Raw genomic sequence first — 19,423 nt, 5'->3', positions numbered from 1 at the left:
TTTTCAAACTGACTTTAATCTTTTATTTTTTTTTGCTGCCCAAATATTGTACATGCAGAAGCCATGTGAAGAATTTTCTCCTCAAGGGAATTGGCAAGAGTGTTGGACAAAACAGCCGGCAGTCCTCCCAGCCGTCCACCTGCCACCTAGGAGCCACAGCAAGTTTGGGAAGATGCTGCACATAGAAAATGTATAGAGCACAGATATAAAAGGCTAATTGCTTCTTATCTAAACAGTGTGCTTGTCAGTCCCTATCAGCTATCTCTTTCTTTGCAGGATGCATTTGGAAATTCTAAAAAAGGGGTTCCTGCCTCCTGTGAATTTACATTCTAAAGGAGTGGATGGAATAATCAGGGCAACTCTTCCTAAGGAAGCAGCCACTCTGCCTGCGGAGATGGTGTCTGGTGAGAGATTCTGGAGAGACAAGCGGTTTGAAGAAGCCAAATACTTGGACGGAAGTTAAGTGCCCTCTCTCCTCCCACCAGAGACCACTGCCTTCCACATCCTCAGGGGTCCACTCTCCCGCGGATGTCATTCCAGAAGCAGAACTGGGGACTGACCCGGTCTCATCTGCTGGTGGGGACACTGACCTGCGCGGGGTGCAGCGGAGGTTGTGACGTCACATCAGCACCGTGAAAATTGTCCATTGTAGACAACCCTTAATTATTTCTCATCATTATGCAAGAAGAGGGAGAAGAAATCACGAAGAGGTGGGAGCAGAGTCTGTTAGGATTCCCAGAGGTCTTGTCAGAAGCAGCCTCTGGGCATGGATGGCTGAGGACCTGCACCCAGGTGGGGCACCAGGGGCTGGTGCTGATCCTCAGCTCCAGATCAGACTTTTAAAACCTGGAAGGAACCATGGAGCAACTAGCAAATGCTCTGATTTTGCGGATGAGGAAGCCGAGGCCCAGAAAAGTGAGGAGTCTTGCGCCAGGTCACAGTTTTGGACAAAACTGTATATAACAGCCTTGCGTCCCTGGAGCCAATTGTCCAGCCATTGACCCGCGGGGCGGATGCTCTGTTGTCCATGGATTCCCAGGGCCCATCTCTGTTAGCCAAACTCTCTGGGCCCCAGTCCCATGGACCCTTCCTGACAATGGGGTGAACTCCTTGGCAGGGGAGTTTCCAACTAGATCCCTGGAATGTTTTCCCCAAGCAGTAACACACTTTTCAACAAGCACTTGCCCCAAGCTAGTCTAGGCCCCCGACAGAGTTCAGTTTCCCTTACTGGTGGGGTTTTCCTCACAGGCACAGCCTTGCTGGGCCCACAAAAGCCCGAGATCAGGGTTGGGGAAGGGGGTGGGGGGAGAGAAGGAGTTGCTTTGCTACATGGAAAGATTAAGCCCTTTGTCAGAGAACAAGGTCCCACCATCAGGCATGCCAACACCCGCGCCGCATGGGTGCAGGCCCCGCCGGCAGAGTCGGTGCCCGGGGAGACCGAGTTGCTCTCTTTGGCATCACCGACATTGCTCTGAGATGCTCAGGCACTCTCAAAAGAACCCTTTCCCAGACAGACCAGGCCAATCCAGCCGCCATCAGACCTCACCTGACTGGGCGGGACCCACCCCCCTGTCTTCAATTGTGAGTGTTTGGTTTTGCCCCGTCCTCTTCTGACCTGAGTGAAAAGCAGACTTGAGGGAGAAGGCAGGGGGGTCTCCACACCCATCTCCTCCCTCTTCGTTCAGTGAGAGAGAAGCCAGTACAGGAAGCAGCATTTTAAAGAACCTCTTTGCGGGTCAGGATAGTGGAGAAAACGCCGAGGAGAGGAAGCTTGAGGGAGGAGTCGGTAGGGAGGCAGTCCTCTTCTTCTTGGAGATGCCGCGGAAATGCTTGCTGGACACCCTGGCCCTGAATGGTGCACCGTCTCCCAGCGCCCAGGCGGAGGGCAACGCGTCTACATCGCCAAGCAAAGGCAGCCATGTCTTGCACGGAGTTTGCACAGTGCAGGAAGCAATCAGAGAAACAGAAGAGCAGCCTTGCTGAAGCTCTGCTGCTTTCTGGGCCGAGGAAGAGAGGGAAGGGGAGGCATCAGGAGGCCTGGAGCCCCAGGGTGGGGGTGGGGGGCGATGGGAGCTCAGTGTCTCCTGGGCAGCAGGGTGCGGAGCAAGAGCCCTGGTCGTGGGTCAAGGCTCCTGGTAACGCAGTCTAAGATTGTGCTACATTTCATTTCCAAAGATGGACCCTTGGAGGTCTCTAGTGTCTTTAAGGGGGGGGGTGTGGATGGGAAGGGGCCTGCTCTCCTGGAGGTTGGCAGTATAGAAGGGCTCAGGCATGCTGGCCCTGGCAGGCTTCATGCCCCTGGGACGACCGGCAATCCCACAGCGATGGGCTACACAGGTGCCCTCTCTCTGGAGCCCCGGGGCTCTGCCTCACCCCCCTGGAATGCTGGCGTGCCCCAGAGCGCCTCCTAAGCCCTCCGCTCCTTCACTGGGAGAACTGGGAGGTGGAAGAGACCGGAATGGGGAGTCGTTTTGGAGATGGTTCTTCCCTGAAGGATCAAATCCCCCTAGTCAAACCTAGACTCAGCCCCCATTTACCGGAGGCTGATTCATACCAAAGGCCCTCAGACCTTCCTGTAGGGAAGGAGTCTAAGAAGGAAGTAGGACACACTGAACAGAGCAGAAACGTGAAGACAGCTGCTCTGAATCATCTGTCACGGTTCCTGCCCACAGCCCGGCAGTGCCGCAGGGCCACCCCCGTCTCTGCCACCATCCTCCGCGAATCCTGCCTGAGCAGAGGAAGGGGAATGACACAGAACCCCGTCCTGTACTCAGCTCTGGGTTTCACCTGGGGTGAGCAGGCCTTCAGAGACAGGAGACTGCTCCCCAGCTTGGGGAACACTCTGCGCTTCCTTCCTTCCCCACTGTCCCCTCCTCAAAGATGCTGCCCTCCCCAGAGAAGGCCAGGAGTCTCGCGCATGCTCCCTCCTCTCCTGGGACACACTAGCTCCCAAACAGCTTCTCAGACAAGCCCCTGGATTCAGGAGGATGAGAAACAGACCCTCAAATCCAGCCATTCACCATCACACACGCATCAGCCTCACGTGACCTCACCATCATGGGGGTGAGGGAGGATCCAGTGGGGATTAGTAACTTATTTGGTGCAAAGGGTTAAAAAGGATAATTCCCTAAGGTCAACCTAGGGAGAATTACTTCCCAATAGAGAGAGAGGAGAGTGAGTGGCCCAGTCCTTGGGCAGTTTTAGCAGCTGGGGACTATAGGCAGATCAGCCCAAGTCACCACATGTCAGGCCCCATCTCTGGCTAGAACTTCCATGGTTCTAACCAACCTTCCCCCAGAGGTGAGGGCACCGTGGCCTGCAACTACCCAGAGGCCCTTGCTCTGTGGGCAGCCCCCCACTGTCTCTGTCTTCCTGGGTCCCTAGAGGAATGAGGGTGATACCCCTTTTTGATATCCCCTCCCTGGGGATGACTGCATGGTCTGGGTATCACCACTCAGTGCTACATCAGCAAATGCCTACACTATCCTATGAATTGCTACGAATCCCACCATTCCAAAAGTGTAGAGTATGTCCACACCATCCTGAGGGAGACTGCTCTAAAGGTGAACACATCACAGACAAAACATAAAAACAAACTTTTGTGAGCGAGTTTCCTCCCTCTCCCCACTCTAGGGTCAAAGAGTACAGAGCCCTTCACCTTATTTTTAGAAATATGAGAAATGCATGCATTACCCAGTCCCGACAACAGCAGAGAATTTCTGCTTGAAGAGAAAACCCGACCCAGCTGCCTCCTCCCTCGCTCTACGCCCACACAGTCCTCATCTGTGATCAGACAAGAGTGGGGGCTCCTGCAGGAGCCAGGAGTCCATTCGGTTCGTTTCTTACTGCCCTTACCTGCTTTCTGTCTGTGGGCAGGGCCGTTGGGGCTTTCCTGGGAGACAGGTTACTAGGCTCTGGCTTTAACCTGATGTGGGGTCCTGCCAGGAAAGGAGGCCCTTTGGGTAGAGATGATTCTATCTCCAGGGAGCCTCCCCTCCACCTGCCCTCAGAATCCACCTCTCTGCCCATCCATCCGGCTTTGGTTACAAGTGGAGCCCAAGCAGTCAGGCGCAGAGACCTCTCTGCTGCTCGGCTGGGTAGCTCCCCTCCACCTTGAGTATGTGGGTCCGAGTCATCTCAGCACATGGGGCTGACGGCTGGGGAAGAGGCAGAGGGACAGTCTTCTCCATACCTTGACCCCCCTCCTGCCACCTCTTTCCTCCCCACCAGACATGGACCCAAGGGCTACAGTCTCCACCTGCTGGGCAACCTCTAACCTTCTTCTGCCTTAGACCTGAGGAGGAAGAGGACAGATTTGGGCATTTCCAAGCAGACATCTCACAGGGCCTGTCCAGGTCCTGGTCCCCACCCACAGGGCCCAGCTGTCAGATGAAGTCAGGGTTTTTGAGTGGTTTTGGGAAGCTCCAACCAGACAAGGGCAGAAAGAAAGCAGAGGCAGGTGAGGCATCTAGGACAGGACAGGCCACTCTCCAGAGGACAGCTGTGGAGCGCAAAGAGGTGGGGAGGCAGAGAGGGGAAAGTATTGCTTATACAGAGCTGGTGACTGTGACAGTCTAGCTGAGTCCAGAGCCAGGCTGTCCATGGGGCCAGAAGGCTGGAGCCCAAGTGAGTCTGAGCTCCCACACAGGGACCCTGGTCTGGAAATGAGCAAACAAAGAGAGACTCAAATGATCAACCTCATGCAGTTAATCCCCAAAGGTCAGACAGGGTACTCAACGGGGGCACAGAGCAGGACAACCCCAGCCTTCCTAATTCCAGTACGTGGCCCTACCCTCAGCACCTCCTCCACAAGTCAAGCCACCCCAGGATGATCCCAGAGAGGGACAGGGCCACCCTCCAGGGCCTGGAGAGGACACAGTCGCCTCCAGAGACCACCTGCTGTGGCAGGTAACATCCCCCTCCTGAGGCCAGCCTCCTGGATGTCAAGACCCTCCACATCCACACCTCCTGGGATCCACTGGGAGAGCTCCTTTGGCATGTTGGAAGTGAGGAGGTTTGGAGGAAGACAGGAGGTGAGGGACAATACTAAGGGAGGTGCCAGCACTTCCCTCTAAGGGGCCTGGCCAGCAACCCTGGGAACTAAGACTTCCTAGTGTCTCACCTATAGGAAGGAGGCAGCTCTGGCCTGAGGGAGAAGATGATCTCCAAGCCCTCCGCTCCCAGGCATCCTCTGCTCCCCAGGCCCCTGGCCAGGGCCCTAGATGAGCATGCTACATGCCGCAGATGCATTCAGTGTGAAGAGCTGCTAGGGTGCTTGGGTGGGGAGGAGGGCGTCTGGTCCCCGAGGGGCCTCGGGTGGCCAGCTGCAGTGGTTGCTACATTCTTCAAAAAAGAGCAGCAGTGCTGGGAGAAGCCAAGGTGGAACAAAGGACAAGACAGAAAACTAAGCAGGGACTGCCAAGAGGCGGCCCCGGCAGGGGCATGTGGGCTCTGCCCCAGGGCACAGGGCCGGGCAGGATGGATCGGCTGCCACGGCCCCCACTTTCACCCCTGGACTCGGGGGGATTGGTGCCCACACAACACTCCTTTGGGTTTGTTTTAAACAGGACACAGAGAGATGTGGACTGTGGCCCATGTAGTCACCAAGACTGACTGTACCCAGACAGACGAACAGACATAACATGGTCACACACAGACACAGACGCGCACACACGCACGCACGCACCACAGTCTCCGTTGCCAGCTGGGACGGGCCCAGTTGCCAACAGGCATGCAGCAGGGCAAGGGGGCCAGAAAGACACGAAGACTATGTACAGGGGAGCGGAGGCCATCAGGTACCCCTTCCCACACGACATCTTGGCCTCTTCCTGAGGTCCTTAGGAGCACGAGGGGCTGGTGGCACTCTCCAGGGAGGACTGGGACAGGCGCCTGGTGAGGGATCCAAGTGTAGAGTCCGCCACCGAGGACGTGGGGAAGAGTTTGTACCAGCCGGCGACCGCGGCACTCAGGTCCAGCTCGTCCAGCATGATCTGGGCCATGCCCATGAAACATTTGTGGTCCATGCGGCCATAGTCTCCCCAGACGATCACCTGCCGGAGGGGAGTTTGGGGTGGGTGGTGAGACAGGGCTCCATAGTGGGCCCAGGAACCTGCAAGTTTCGCCAGAGCACAGATGAGACAGATCTGATCTGGCACAACAGCTTACTGGGCACTTAAAACGTGCCACAGGCTCGATCCTATAGACTTAGATCTATTATCTCCATTGTTACAACCATCTAGGTAAAGGTGTTGTGTATAATTATTTTGACAAAGACGACACTAGAGCTCAGAGAGGTTAATTACCCCAAAGATACACCGTAAGCGGTGGCAGAGGTGGGGTTGGAAACCTGGGTCTGACTTCCAGAGCCTCCCAGCATCCCAGATGACAGCCCTGCCCAGTAAGGAGCGGACTGAGAGTCCAGGATCTGAGTCATAGCTCCCAGTCTGCCGCAGGCTCATGGCGGAGCTTGGGGGAGACCTTCGCCCTCACCAGACCTCAGTGTTCCCATCCATAAAACTGGAAGAGGGGACTAGATGAGCTCAGTGATTTTCACGCTTGTATTTTTATTGGTGGATCCTTTTTTCAAAATGGAATCCCAATGTGTGTGTAAACAGACATCCAAGATACCCCTTACCCCACAGAACCCTAGAGTTTCACAGACTTTGTCATTTGCAACTCTGAGGGCCATTACCATGCAGCCACCGCGGCCCAGAGGAACAGACCTAGGTGAGCAGTCACACAGCCCAGACCATCCCTGGCTCAGGCCTCTCCTCTGCCGCCCACGTGCCTCAGGCAAGGCCAACGGCCACAACCACCTCTGCTAATACCTAGCGAGTGGAGTCGCTGTCGGTGTGCCAGGCGCTATGTGAGGTCCTCCACATGCACCTCTCATTTACTCTTTGCAACACACCACCCGCAGATAGTGATGGAGCTAGAACTTGAACCCATGACTGAACCCAGGGCCCAGCCCCACTGTGAGCTATCCCCACTTAACCTCTTGAGCCCCTCAGGTGCCTCATCTGGGGCTGGGGGTGATGATCCCTCCCGCCCAGGGCTGTTGCTGCGGGCACTGCACTCTCCTGCAGTTGGGGTGAAGTCACCTTGGCCCAGGTCACCTTGGCTGTGCAAGTCACCAGCCGAAACCTCACATGAGTCACTTCACCTTTCTCAGACTATAAGATGGGGAGCATCACACCTACTTCCCAGGACCATCTCGAGCACGAAAGGAAGTCAGGACTGGAAAGCATTTAACACAGAGCCTGGCATGGAGCCGACGATGTGCAATAAACATTAGCACTGGCGAGAAAGAGAAGGTGAGGCGGTCACACCCTGCTTCTCTCTACCTACAAGCTGGGCAACCTGGGGGACGGTGAAGTTACCCCCTGAACTCTGGTTTCCTCATGAATCAACCAGGGGCAACAACCTGCCCTGGCTGTGAAAACAAATGTGTGATGTGCATTAATGCACCTGGTACAGCACCCGGCACAAAAAATCTAAAAATTTTAAATCCTTAAAGAGATTTTAAATGACAACTTGTGGTTTTTGAGAATTGCGTTGTCACACTCACCTGCAGCACCTTGCCCTGGGGCCCCTCGTCAAAGAGCAAAGCCTGCTGGTACAGGGGGTCACAGGTCTTCTTGGCGACCTTTGTCTTCTTTTTGGCCAAGCAGGCTCCATTCTCAAGCAGGTAAACCTTGATATAGGTGGCTGTGGGGCGGGAGAGAGCATGATGGGAAGGGCCCTGCTCCACCCGCTAACATCCCGCTGGTCCTGGAGGTGGGCAAGGTGAGTGGGACGAGCTGACCAGTGGACATCAGTAGAAAAGATGGACTCAAACACGGACTCGTCCATCCTCCCCGCCCCACCCCCAACCCTGTCCACTGGCCTGGGCAAGCCAAGAGTCAAGAATACTACTCTAGGCCAAGGGGCAGCTGAAGATGTGCTAGACCCAGAGCTCAGTTGTGTACCCCTCCCTGGGAGCATCCTAGACCTAAAACTCCTCTCCCTGCTGCTCTGCTTTACCTGGGAGGGATTTGGAGCCTGGTTTGGGGGTCAGGCCCCGGGCCTCAATCACTTCCACCTCCAGCTGGCCGCTCCGGTCCATGATGGCAATGTGCACGTCCCCTGCAAGGGAGAAGACAGACAGTGGAGGCAGAGGCAGACCCAGGGGCAGGCCGGCCGGCTGCTGTACAGAACACCGTCTGCAGAGGACACTACAGCGCCAGAAAGGGCACAATATGCAAAAAATTGCGCATGTGCCAGGATTGCCTTTGGGAGGCCACTTGAGAGCAGCTTCAGAATACTTTGATAGGCCCCCTGGGGAGAGAGGCAGGGGCACGGCCCTCAATGCGTATGCTTGAGTGACAACAAATGGCTGCCAATTCCCAGGTGAGGCTGGTTTGAGGCGCGGAGGGGGGCCCGGAGCTTCTGTCTTACTGAACAGCACAGCAAGTTTGGGGACAGAACTTCCTGTGTCAGGAAGAAAGCGAGGGAGGCTGTGGGCTTAGCGGCTCCATTTTTTTTTGTTTGTTTAACATTTAATTTTGAGAGTAAGAGAGACAGCGTGAGTGGGGGAGGGGCAGAGACAGAAGGAGACAGAGAATCGAAAGCAGGCTCCAGGCTCTGAGCTGTCCGCACAGAGCCCGATGCGGGGCTCGGGGCTCGAACTCACAAGCTGTGAGATCATGACCTGAGCCGAAGTTGGATGCTTAACCGACTGAGAGCCACCCAGGCGCCCCGTAGCGGCTCTTTTTCACCTTCTACACAGCAGCCCTCCAGCACTCCCCTAAATACATTTTGCCAAACAAATATCGGTTTGAAGAGATGCCGAGATGATGACAGCCTGTGTGGGTCAGGAGGCACCGCCTGGGAGCCAGAGCCTGCTCGTCCCCTCACCCAAGGAGGGAGGGAAGGCCGGCTTTCCTCACTCTGCTCCCACAAACGATTATCTCGCTGAGGCAAGTTCTGTGTGAAGTCATGTCAGTTATTTCTAGAACTCTTGTTCGACACCAGTGAGCAGAATTTGAAATTATGCATTAGTCACTTGGATCATCCTTTAAAGGAGTGCGGAATCATAAGCCTCATGCCGAAAAATTTAAATGGGCCAGACTTTGGGTTCAGCCACCCATTTTAGATGCGCTGAGCTATCGTGCAATTGTTTGTATTTGCATACTTGGGAAGATGGGGATTTATTACTTTCAGGAAACATCCTGGAAGTCATCGTCCTCCCTCTAGCTATTTCTGACCTCCCCCTGGGGGAGTGGGAAGGGGGAGGTCTTCACTGTAACATCCCTAACAGGATGAGCAAATGCAAGCCTGTCCTTCCCACTTCTAGACACCAGGGGGCACCACACACAAATGTTCTAGGCTGTGATGGTGCAAAAGCCTTGCAGAGGTGGCTGGCTCCTCTCACTGCCTTCCAGCCCCTGGTTGGGCCTAGGGCTGGGAAAAGCAGATTCCCCAGGCCCTTAAATGCCTGTAAGCAAGGGCTGGAAATTAGCCAAATCTTACCCAAGAGCCAGAGGAGAGCTGATGCTCACTGTCTGAGGGCCCCTCTTCCAGCACACAAAGACTCCTTTGTAAGCACATTAGAGCAAAACAGGCAGTACGGTGGGATAGAAACCCGGCTCCACAGTTTGGTTTTCAGCAGAGCCCTGTCTGAGCCCAGCTCTCTCAGGGGATGGGAGGTCAGCACTTTGAACCTCAACACTTTGGACCTGTGAGATCAACATTTGAACACTGTTCCAATGAAGACAGAGTCCAGATGTCTGGGTCAGACTCCTAGGTAGGACCGAGGGGGAAGCTAGTTCCCGGGAGGAGCTGCTTAAAGCCAACACAGTATCTAAGAGACAGAAAGAGGGAGGGAGTGGGCCCAAAGTGCAGCTAAAAGGATCAAGTGTAGACGCCAGGAAATAGGTCCTAGCTGCAAGGGAAGGGGGATGAAAAAATTACTTAAAAGGCTTTTAGGTGCCAGGCACTATGAAGAAACAAGTCAAAGAAGACACATCTTCTAAGGAGTAAATGAAATACTTCATTCGAAGCACCGAATAGGAACTCAATGAATTGTGGTTAGGTTGCAGAAGGAAGGCGGGTATAATTACTCCCATTTTACAGATGAGGAAATGGAGGCTCAAAGAAGGGAAATGACATGGCCAAGGTCATGCAGAGCATCAGTGGTAGAATGGACTTGGTGAACATCACTGCTCTGATGATTTTTGTTCACCATTTTCTGCCCAGCACTTAGCACCACCAGGCAGGTAGCAGGCGGTGGGAGAGTGGGGGGGTGTGTGGCGAAGTGAGGGCAGGCATGTGCCGTAAAGCTGTTGCAGGGCAGCAAGGCTGGAACCGGTGTCCTCTCTGATGAGACAGACTGAGGAATGGCGGATTAACTCCTTAAGGCACAAAAGCCCGAGTGAGGGCTCCTCTCTGCAGCTCATCCCGCATCACACGGGACCCCCACCGGGCTACTTGCTCCGCTCTCAAAGAGAACTCACCCATTGGTGGTGTTGCCAATGTCTGTCGCCCCACAATCTGGGCTGGTCCCAGCCCATCCAGGAAATCACTAAACTGGCTTTCAGCCCCGAGCCGGGTGGTGGGGAAAATGAACCTGGAGGAAGAGGCAGAGGAGTATGAAGTGATCTGGATAATGAGATGCAGTGGTTCTGCCCCCAAGGATACTGGGCTATGCCCCTCTGTGCCTCAATTTCCCCCCTTACACGGTAGGAGAGAACTACTTGAGCTGGGGACGGACAGAACTGCTCATCTCTGCACATCAAAGAAAAATACTTTGATGTCTCTTGAGAAATAATAAACATCATAATGTCATTCAATCCTCAAGCACCAGGATTTCTAAGATAACTCAAAAGGCAGGGCTTGCTGGACACCTGTGTCCTCCCCAGGGGATATGAGTGCTAAGAACCAGAAACATAGGCCAGAAATTTCAGTGCCTGGAGCAAGTTCCAAGAACTGAGGTTTAGTTGACCATATGTTTAAAATCCAAGTCAATAATCTGAGGTGGTGCCCAAAACAGCAGCGGAGACCAAAATAACACAATTACAGGGTTGAGATAAAAGGCGAGTGATGGTGGGTGGTCCCTGGTCGTGGGGGCCTGGAAATAGTAACAAGCAAAACTGACAGTGATTGAAAGTTGGCCAGATACCAGCAGCACGCTGAATGCTCAGCATACATGATATCATTTCATTCTTAAAGCGATTTCCATGCTCGAGGGGCTATTATTCAGTTTTACAGATGAGAAAACAGAGGTGCCAAGAGGTAAGAGACTTGCCTTGACTTCAAAACAGAGAGGATGCCCAACTCTTAGCGTTACAGTGGGGATTAGGGCAGATGATGTATCAAAAGCTCCAAACAGGAGATGATAAAATGGTAGTTATTATGTTGCTGCCACTAACATCAAGGGGAAGAGATACTTGTTCATGGCCTCAAGCCTAGACGTCCTGGAGGTGGCCAGCAGAGAAAGGACCGATAGCAGAGGGCTGACCCCAGTCTTCTCAGGGGCTACCAAGGACCAAAGTTCTAAGACCTCCTAGCATAGCCTCCGTTCCTGGCCCGAGAGATCAGATTGTCCCAGAACGACTCTGATGGAAAGTTTGGCCTTGAGTCCCCCTTAGCCAGTGACAGGCAGTGAGAAAGACACATTGCATATGCTTGTTGAAGAGGGCCTGTATCTCCCCAGCTAGGCTGGGCTCCACTTCCGGGGAAGGGGCTTCGAGGCCCACCCACTCTGACTGGCCAGCCAGTAATAGCCTCATGCTGAATTCTGGGGAAACTGGGATCTTTGAAGGTTACATAAAGTAACAGACTCTCAAGGTCACAGAATTACAGGGAGTGGAGAGGTTGTGACCAAAGGTTATAGAGTCCAATGGCCTTAATTCAAATCCTGACCCCACCACCACTGAATAGCTGTGACCTGGAGTAAAGTACCTCACCCTCCTCCTGTGCTTCAGTCTCTCCACCCGTCAAATGGAGATTATGGTACCGACATCCCTCAGTGGTGGCGTTGTGTTAAATGAGATACTATCTTTGTTCTGATAGTGGCTGGTAGATCCCAGAGTAGGAGGCACTCACCTGATGCCCTGCATAGGATAAGATGCAATACATGTCACTGGCCATTTGCATTCATGGAAATGGGCACAGTAGTGACACATGAGATCACAGAATCCTAAGTAATAGAGCCACAGGGTCCTAAGGTCAATGGGCCTTGATGAAGCCAAACCAAAAAAATATTAGTCATACAACCAGTTGCATAGATTTAGGAGAGACCAAAAAAATACCTAACTCAGTGACTTTAAAATTTTTAACTGTAACCCCCATGCGAGGGGAGAAATATATTTAACACCAAAGACCTCTGTGCATCTGTATATTAAAAAACCAAAACAAAAGTTCCCAAGGTAATTCATCCTCACTCTACAGGATATGTTTGAATTGTCCATTTCTTCTTCTAATGTTGGTTCTGACCCACTAAACTGATTTTACTCCATGCCTGAGTCACCACCCACAGTTTGAAAAACACTGATCTAGTCCAGCCTCCTCCTCTAAGCCCCAAGCAAGACCACTTGCAAGAACTCCATTCATCTGAGCTGTAACAATGGCTTCAGATAGAGAAGAATTTTTGGACCACATTTTCCTTTCGAGCCCTTTCCTCTGGAGCAGGGCAGTGTGTGGAGCAGGTGCTGGGGTGTGGGAGGTGGGAATGAAATATACAGATGGGATACACTGCCCTGGGGCTTCTAGGGGGACGGGGTATTTGGAGGGGAAACAGCCGCCTGGAGCAAGAGAAGACTGGGGCTCAGGTGGCGGATGCCCAGGGGAGGCGAGGACCAGAGGAACCCAGACATCCGGACTGGAAACCCAGCAGGAAGGTGTCCCAGCCCTGCCCCTGGAGGGTGCAGGAGGCTGGGGTGGGAACCACAGTGGGCGTGGGCTGCACGCACGTGCCCTCGGAGCTGTTGCTGTTGGTGCTCCCGTCGGTAGACTCGCGGCTGCCCTGGCGTGTGACCCGACTCCGCATTTCCACGGCGATGCCCGTCTCTGTGCTCCGTCGGATGTTGCTGCGCAGCTTCTTGGTGGCCCCTTCTGTGACCCCCAAAAGCACAGAAAGGGAAAAAGGTCAGATCGCTGAAGAGGCTTCTGAGAGAGTGCTGTGAAAGTCACCTCCTGGGATGGGGCGGGATGGGCAGGGCTCTGACCTGAGGCAGGGGCACTGCTGAACTGGGGCTGCAGAGTGGGGAGTCACCAGATGGAGACCAGCCCTGCAGCCCTCTTGGCCTCATCCCTGCCAGGCTCCCTGATGGCCACTTTCCCAACTCATTTCCAGCCTTTGCCCCAAATGGCTTTCTCTTCTGGAAAGTCTGCTTTCTCTGGCATTCCCAGATTTGCTTTCCCTCCTCCTGGTACCCTCGTGAATCTATCACACCTGGCCCTCACAATCCACCTCTGCGATTCCTTCACAGAACCAATAAAAAACCCTATGTGAAGCTTAGCCACTCTCAAATTAACCCACATTCTCAATATGGGTCTGAATGTGAAGAGGGACGCGTGTGGCGGGCTGGAGAGGCCATTGGGAAAGCAAGACTGAGAGGGACCACTAGGTTGGCCTGAATTGACCTTGGCTCTGAGAGAGAGGTCTGCAGAGGAACCCCAGAAGCCAGGCGGTGAGAGCTTACTCCGCATCTCTGTACCTCTGGTTTGGAGGGCCCTCTACCCTCACCCCGGCCCTCTTCTTGAGCCTTGCAGGGAACATGGGGCACTTTGCCTCTCCAAGCAGCACACCATCCTGCCTGGGTTTCCATGGCAACCTCCTCAGCATTGCAGTGAGGTCCCTCTAGACACCTTCTCCTCCTGGGGGTGAGGGGAGCAGGAGACAAGTGGAAGGTTTGCAGGGCTTTCCCCTGCTGGAGCTTTGCTACCTAAGGAGATTTATAGGGAGGAAGAGGCACCCAGATAAGGACTCTACCAAAGGAGCCATTTGCTGTCACTGATTAGAGGCCTGGGAAAATTAAGAGTGGAGTTGCCGACAGGGATGGGGAGGCTGGGAGTGGGCCAGCAACTCGGCCTCCAAAAGCAGTAGGAAGGCGGAGTTGGCTATGCTGGCAACCACCTCTCCTGGTCACACCCAGTGGTAGGTTGGGGAGAGGATATTCAAAACACCAGCCTGCAAAAAGGGGAACTTGATTCCTTCTGCTTGGTCCTACTTACCTTTCAGGAAGTCCCATTGGGAGAGGGGTGGCTGAGAGGGTCAGCATCACTAGCAGATGGGATGGGGGTCCTGGGAGTATGGAGGGGCTGTGGTGAGGAGGAATGTCTTCTCTGAAACTACCCCAGCTTCTGGGATATTGGAATAGCTACCATCCATGAGTCAATGAGACCACTGATATGACTGCCTGCCTGCCTGCCTGCCTCTCTCTCTCTCTCTCTCTCTCTCTCTCTCTCACACACACACACACACACACACACACACACACACACACACACAGAGTCACTTTAGCTCATACTATTTCTTTCACACAGATATGCACAAGTGCTAATGATCACATGTATGAATACAATGATCTCACACACCAGGTCATGTATGTCCATATAATGGGCACATAGTCACAAATGGTCCTACAAGGTCTTAGTCATACATATGCATGACATACTCTGCCACAGACATGTGACCTTCATGCCCTAACACTTGGAGTTGAACCCATCCACTTGATCACACACATAGATACAAACTCATAAATGGTGTGTGACCCACCACACACAGAGGGCAATAATGCTGGCTGTAGAGGACTCAGACAGTCCCTGGCTCCTATCTGCTACATCTCTAACCAAGTTAGGAGACAGAGTCTGTGGGAGCTGCACTTTACCCCCCCCTTCTTGTATCCCCCCCGCCCCCGCCAACAACACACACCCTGAGCTGAAGCCAGAGCCTCACCACCCCCATGGCCCCAATTCTCCCTCTTCTAGAGCTTGGGAAAGGTTTCACCCACTTGGGAGAAAATTTACCTTCTTTGACCTACCCAACCCACTAAGACCCCCTGGGTAGGGATGTCACAGAATCCTGAAGTGTTGGAGACACCTTGCTGACCTCCCACTGCCATTTCATAGATGGGGAGCCCAAGGTCCACATGTTCATAGGGCTGGGGCCAGACCCCAGGCAACACTCTCCCAGTCTACTGATAGCCTACTTTTCACCCTCTCCATCAACTCCACATTGGTTTGAATGGTGTTCAGCAGAGACTAAGTTCCATGTCTTCTGGGTGGGAGGAAAGTTTTTGCAACGTCAGAGAAAAGTCCTCTACTTTTCCAGTCTGACTTCTGTTGGTCTGGGAAGAAACTTTACATAGCCTCTCTCTCTAGAGAACTGGGCCAAGTTGCTTGCAATAGTTCTGTGGTCCCTGGAGACTGAAAGACTCATGGAACCATCCAATCTGTCCCACCAGATACAAGGGAGAGCTAGTCAGAGCCTTCAGCAGCACTCACAGGGAATCTCCTGGAAGGGTCCCGAGCCCTCACCGGACCCTGACCCAGAGCCCAGAGCCCAGGTGGGAAGAGCTGCTGTCCCTGGTACTGAAAAGAGGAGTTTCATTTGGGTGGGGGCTAGAATAGCCCAGGGTGGGCCCTGAGTAGACCAGGCCAGAACCCATCTATGTCCTAGGACCGCAAAGCCCTGACCCTACCTTCATCATTGCTCCCACAGCTTAGAGAATGTTAGATATGGCCAGAAGCTGGGAGACAGTCTTAATGGCTCCATTTTATAGAAGAAGAAATAAAGAGCTAGTGGAAATGTGACTTTCCCAAGAACCCATGGGGAGTTATAGAGCCAGAACTAAACTCTAAAGTTTCAGGGTGAGTTTCTGCAAGGCCACTTTAGGAAAATGTGAGGGAAAAACTGGAAGGGGCAGGCAGGAGGCAGGAGAACTAGAGAGGAAGCTGGGGCAATAGTCTAGGCTAGGTATCACAGGTCCTGAACTAGGAGAGAGGCTTTGAAACAAAGAGGAGAAGATGGGCGGGGCTGGAGCCAATGTAGAGTTTGGACAGACCAGGAGGAAGGAAGCCCCTGGGAAGGGCAGACCTAGAGCTCAGAAGCTGGGGTCCAAGAGAGGAGTCCTCTCCACTTCACACAGCCCAGCCCTGCAGGGAATGGAGCCATCTCATCTGGGGGCAGCAGGGGCACCTTGCTAGGATCTTTTCCCAGAACAGAGTTTCCAGGGCCAGTGTGAGGCAGCCAATACATCCCCCTGGGGCCAGACTCTCCTACGCCAGAGTGGGCTCAAGGCTGGGAGAAACAAAATGGGGAGAAAGAATTACAGATGGGAGAGGAGTATGCTACAGGTGAGTGGCAGAGCTGTGGGCACTAGAGAACTCACTTCTTGTTTGATCCTACTGCGTGGCCATGGGTAATAATAACACCAACAATTTACCAAGTATCTACTATGTGCTGGCATGAGGTTGAGTGCCTTTGCATATCCTGTCTCGTGTAATTCCTGAGAAGTCTGCAAGATAGGTATCATTGTCCTTATTCCACAGTCAAGGAAGCAAGCTCAGAGAAGTGAAGTAACTTGCCTGAGTCACCCAACTAGCAAATGACAGGGCGTGGCCAACTTGAAGTTGTTCTCCAGGAAAATGCCTTCTCCTCTCCAGGCTCAGATGCCTCATCGATAAAATGAGTGTATTGGACTAGATGATCCCAAGAGGCCCTCCCTGATCTCACATTCGGAGATTGGATGATTCACAGAGACTATCGGTCAAAAGGGCATCTGGGCAATTCTCCTGGCTCAGGCCCCAGGACTTCAGCTGCACACATGGATGCCACAGAGACAAATGATCAGAAGCCTCATCATCATACACCTCCCCTCAAGGCTTGAGGTCTTCTTGGTGTTTACTCCAGTCCCGGCCTGTTGACTATGGAGTCTGGGTAGGTGGACAGCCCCAGGCAGATCACCAGAATGTCTCCCAGCGACTCAGGCCCCGGCCCTGGTCTTGGAAAACCATCTGTCCAAGTCACTTGGGGGCATGAAGAAGCCTTTGGGTCTGAAGCTGCATCAGCTGGATTCCTAAAGCCAGACTCCTGGAGCCCAATACCTCCTCAACCTCCTCATCTTAATCCCTGACCATCTCCCACCCCTTGGTTCTACACCAGCCCAACTCCTGGATCCCCATCCCCCTAGCACCAGGCCCACACACAGAGGCCATGCCCATCCCAGGCCACTGATAACCTCAAGCCCCCTCCCCACCTAACATTTCCCTGAGCCAGAAAACACACTGCGGTTTGATTGCTGGAAAAGACCACGTGCTCCTATGAAAGGCTTTGTAAAAATCTATTTTAAGGCCTGGAAAAGTCTCCCACCCTCAACTGGGAGTCTTGATGAGCATTCTCTCTGGATCCTCCGGCACCCCCGCCCCCTCACCACCCCCATCCAGCTGCCTATTTGAAGGTTTCCTGGGGAAGTTGTTACTCTGAACAAAATAAGCAGGAAGAGATTTTAAAACAAAACCAGCTGGTGTCTGGGCCGAAGCCACAAAGTGAGGAGGTCTTGGGAGGGGAGGGCTGGCTCCTCCTCTGTGAGGTGGGGTCCAGTGTGACTGTGTGTGACAAAGTGGGTCACCTTCCTGCTCCCCCCTGCAGTCGGAGCACCACTAGGATTCCAAAACCAGGTGTCTGAGAAAATACGTTTTTCAGGACATAGCGGTTCAGGTGTGTGTGAAGGTGGCTTCATGAGGTTTGTACATCTACGTGTACAACATGCATCTGTGATCATGGGCCATGGTGTGCATGTGTGTGACTGTGCTTTGGTGATCTGGGTCTGCGCACTAGTGCTCAGAGGATGTGGATGACTGGCTTTACTGTGACCATGTACAGATGAATGACTGCAATATGATTCGAGGCTCACTTGAGCAACTGAGCACGCTGTATGATGATACGTGTGTGCCTCTCTTGAGACTTGGTAACGTAGAACTGTAACTACATTTCCGTGGCTATTTGGACTGGGGAAATTCAGAGAATACAGGTGAGACTGTAGCCTGTGGATGCGTCTCTGTGAAGCTGTGTCACTTAGCATGGTGTCAGGAATATGATGGCTGTTGAATGTGTAAGTCTGTGCATGGAGGGACCGTGTAAAGTTTAGGAGCATGAAGCTAGAAGCCCAGCTGCTTTGAATTCAGGCTCCAATGACCCACGCGCTATGTAGTTGGGGGCATCTTACTTCCCTTCTCTGCGCTTCAGGATCTGCTTCATGGAGTTTGTGGGCATTCAATGAGTCAGGACATGTACTAGACCCAGAATAGCACCTGGGATGCAGTAAGTGCTACATAAGTATTTGTGGGCATGAGGATACCCCCCCGGGTGCCCTGTCACTGAAAGGCACCCCACCCCACGCCCTCCACGTCCCACATCCCCTCACCAGTCTGGGGGAGCTGGAGCGCGCTCTTGCTCCACTGAGTCAGGCCCACGATGGCGACCATCTTGGCCCCAAGGCTGCTGCGCCGCTTCTTGGCTGTGGTGGTCCCGGTCCCACCCCCAGCCTGCTGGGAGCCACAGATCTCACCGCTGATGCTGGAGCTCCGAACCACATTCCTGGAGGCCGCGGCCGAGGCCGGCCCAGGCTCCCCGTTAAACATGGTCCGAGGGGCGGCAAGGCCTCAGGCAACCCTGTGGGGGATGGCAGGAAATAAAGGGGTGCCACATCAGGCCCTGGGGCCACTCTACTGCAGCCCCCCACTTCCTAGCCGTGTGACTTTGGAGAAGTCACCTGGCCTCTCTGAGGCTGTGAGGATTAAATGAATAAATAAACGTAAAGAGTGTGCACAGGGTCTGGCTCAATCAATGGAACTATTCTTATTAGCACCTGGATATCCTGGTAAGTGACCTGGTTTGGCAGTCAGGGCAGAGGCTGTGGAGTTATACGGCCCACTCTTGAATTCCAGGGGCCTCTACACACTGGCGGTGTGATCTTGTGACCAAGCACCTTGGGGTTTCAGTGAACACCTCAGCAAAACGAGAAATAAAAGCACTTACCTCACAGGATTGTGGTAAGGATTAAATTAGAGCATGTGAAGGCGCCCAAACAGTGTCAGGCATGGAGTAAATAGTAAGTGTGATTACTGTCATAGCCAATAATAAGAACAGAGACAGCAAGATTGGCCCTCCAGCCACGGGCGGCTATGGAAGGGGACCTCCTGCTTGAAGGGGTAGCACAGAAAAGTAGAAAGAAGCAGGCACAAGATGCCCTTAAGTGCACCACGGAGTGGCAGCCTCTGGAGGTGTTTTAATCTGATTTCTTCCCAGTCTCTTTTCTATGCATTTTTAAAAATAATTGAACTCATAGTGCAGATACAATTTTACATCCTAGTATTTTTCATTTAATATCATATCATGAGCATTAACCAATGTCATAAACACTTGGTATAAATGTTTTAA

The 19,423-nt window shown here is 53.2% G+C and overlaps 1 protein-coding gene across 3 annotated transcripts in view; it reads right to left on the bottom strand.

Moving 5' to 3' along the window:
* Nucleotides 1–19,423, bottom strand: part of RIMS3 (regulating synaptic membrane exocytosis 3) — a 38,598-nt gene continuing 19,175 nt past the window's right edge. The window contains exons 2-8 of one of the 3 annotated variants that reach the window (XR_003911504.1): nucleotides 18,408–18,655; nucleotides 12,951–13,092; nucleotides 10,494–10,606; nucleotides 8,023–8,124; nucleotides 7,568–7,707; nucleotides 591–6,050; nucleotides 1–175 (exon numbers count right to left, since the gene is read on the bottom strand). Coding sequence is in view for 1 of the 3 variants with exons in the window: in XM_029946048.1 (XP_029801908.1) it covers nucleotides 5,838–6,050; nucleotides 7,568–7,707; nucleotides 8,023–8,124; nucleotides 10,494–10,606; nucleotides 12,951–13,092; nucleotides 18,408–18,624 (927 nt within the window). In the remaining 2 variants the exon portion in view is untranslated. Of the gene's footprint in view, nucleotides 6,051–7,567; nucleotides 7,708–8,022; nucleotides 8,125–10,493; nucleotides 10,607–12,950; nucleotides 13,093–18,407; nucleotides 18,656–19,423 lie in introns of all 3 variants that reach the window. The other 2 variants (XR_003911503.1, XM_029946048.1) reach the window with 2 other exon arrangements.

Source organism: Suricata suricatta, chromosome 8 (genome assembly GCF_006229205.1).
Source record: "Suricata suricatta isolate VVHF042 chromosome 8, meerkat_22Aug2017_6uvM2_HiC, whole genome shotgun sequence".
Taxonomy (NCBI): Eukaryota; Metazoa; Chordata; class Mammalia; order Carnivora; family Herpestidae; genus Suricata; species Suricata suricatta.
The sequence above is the reverse complement of the archived record's forward strand: the minus strand, read 5'-3'. Positions and strand labels throughout refer to the sequence as shown.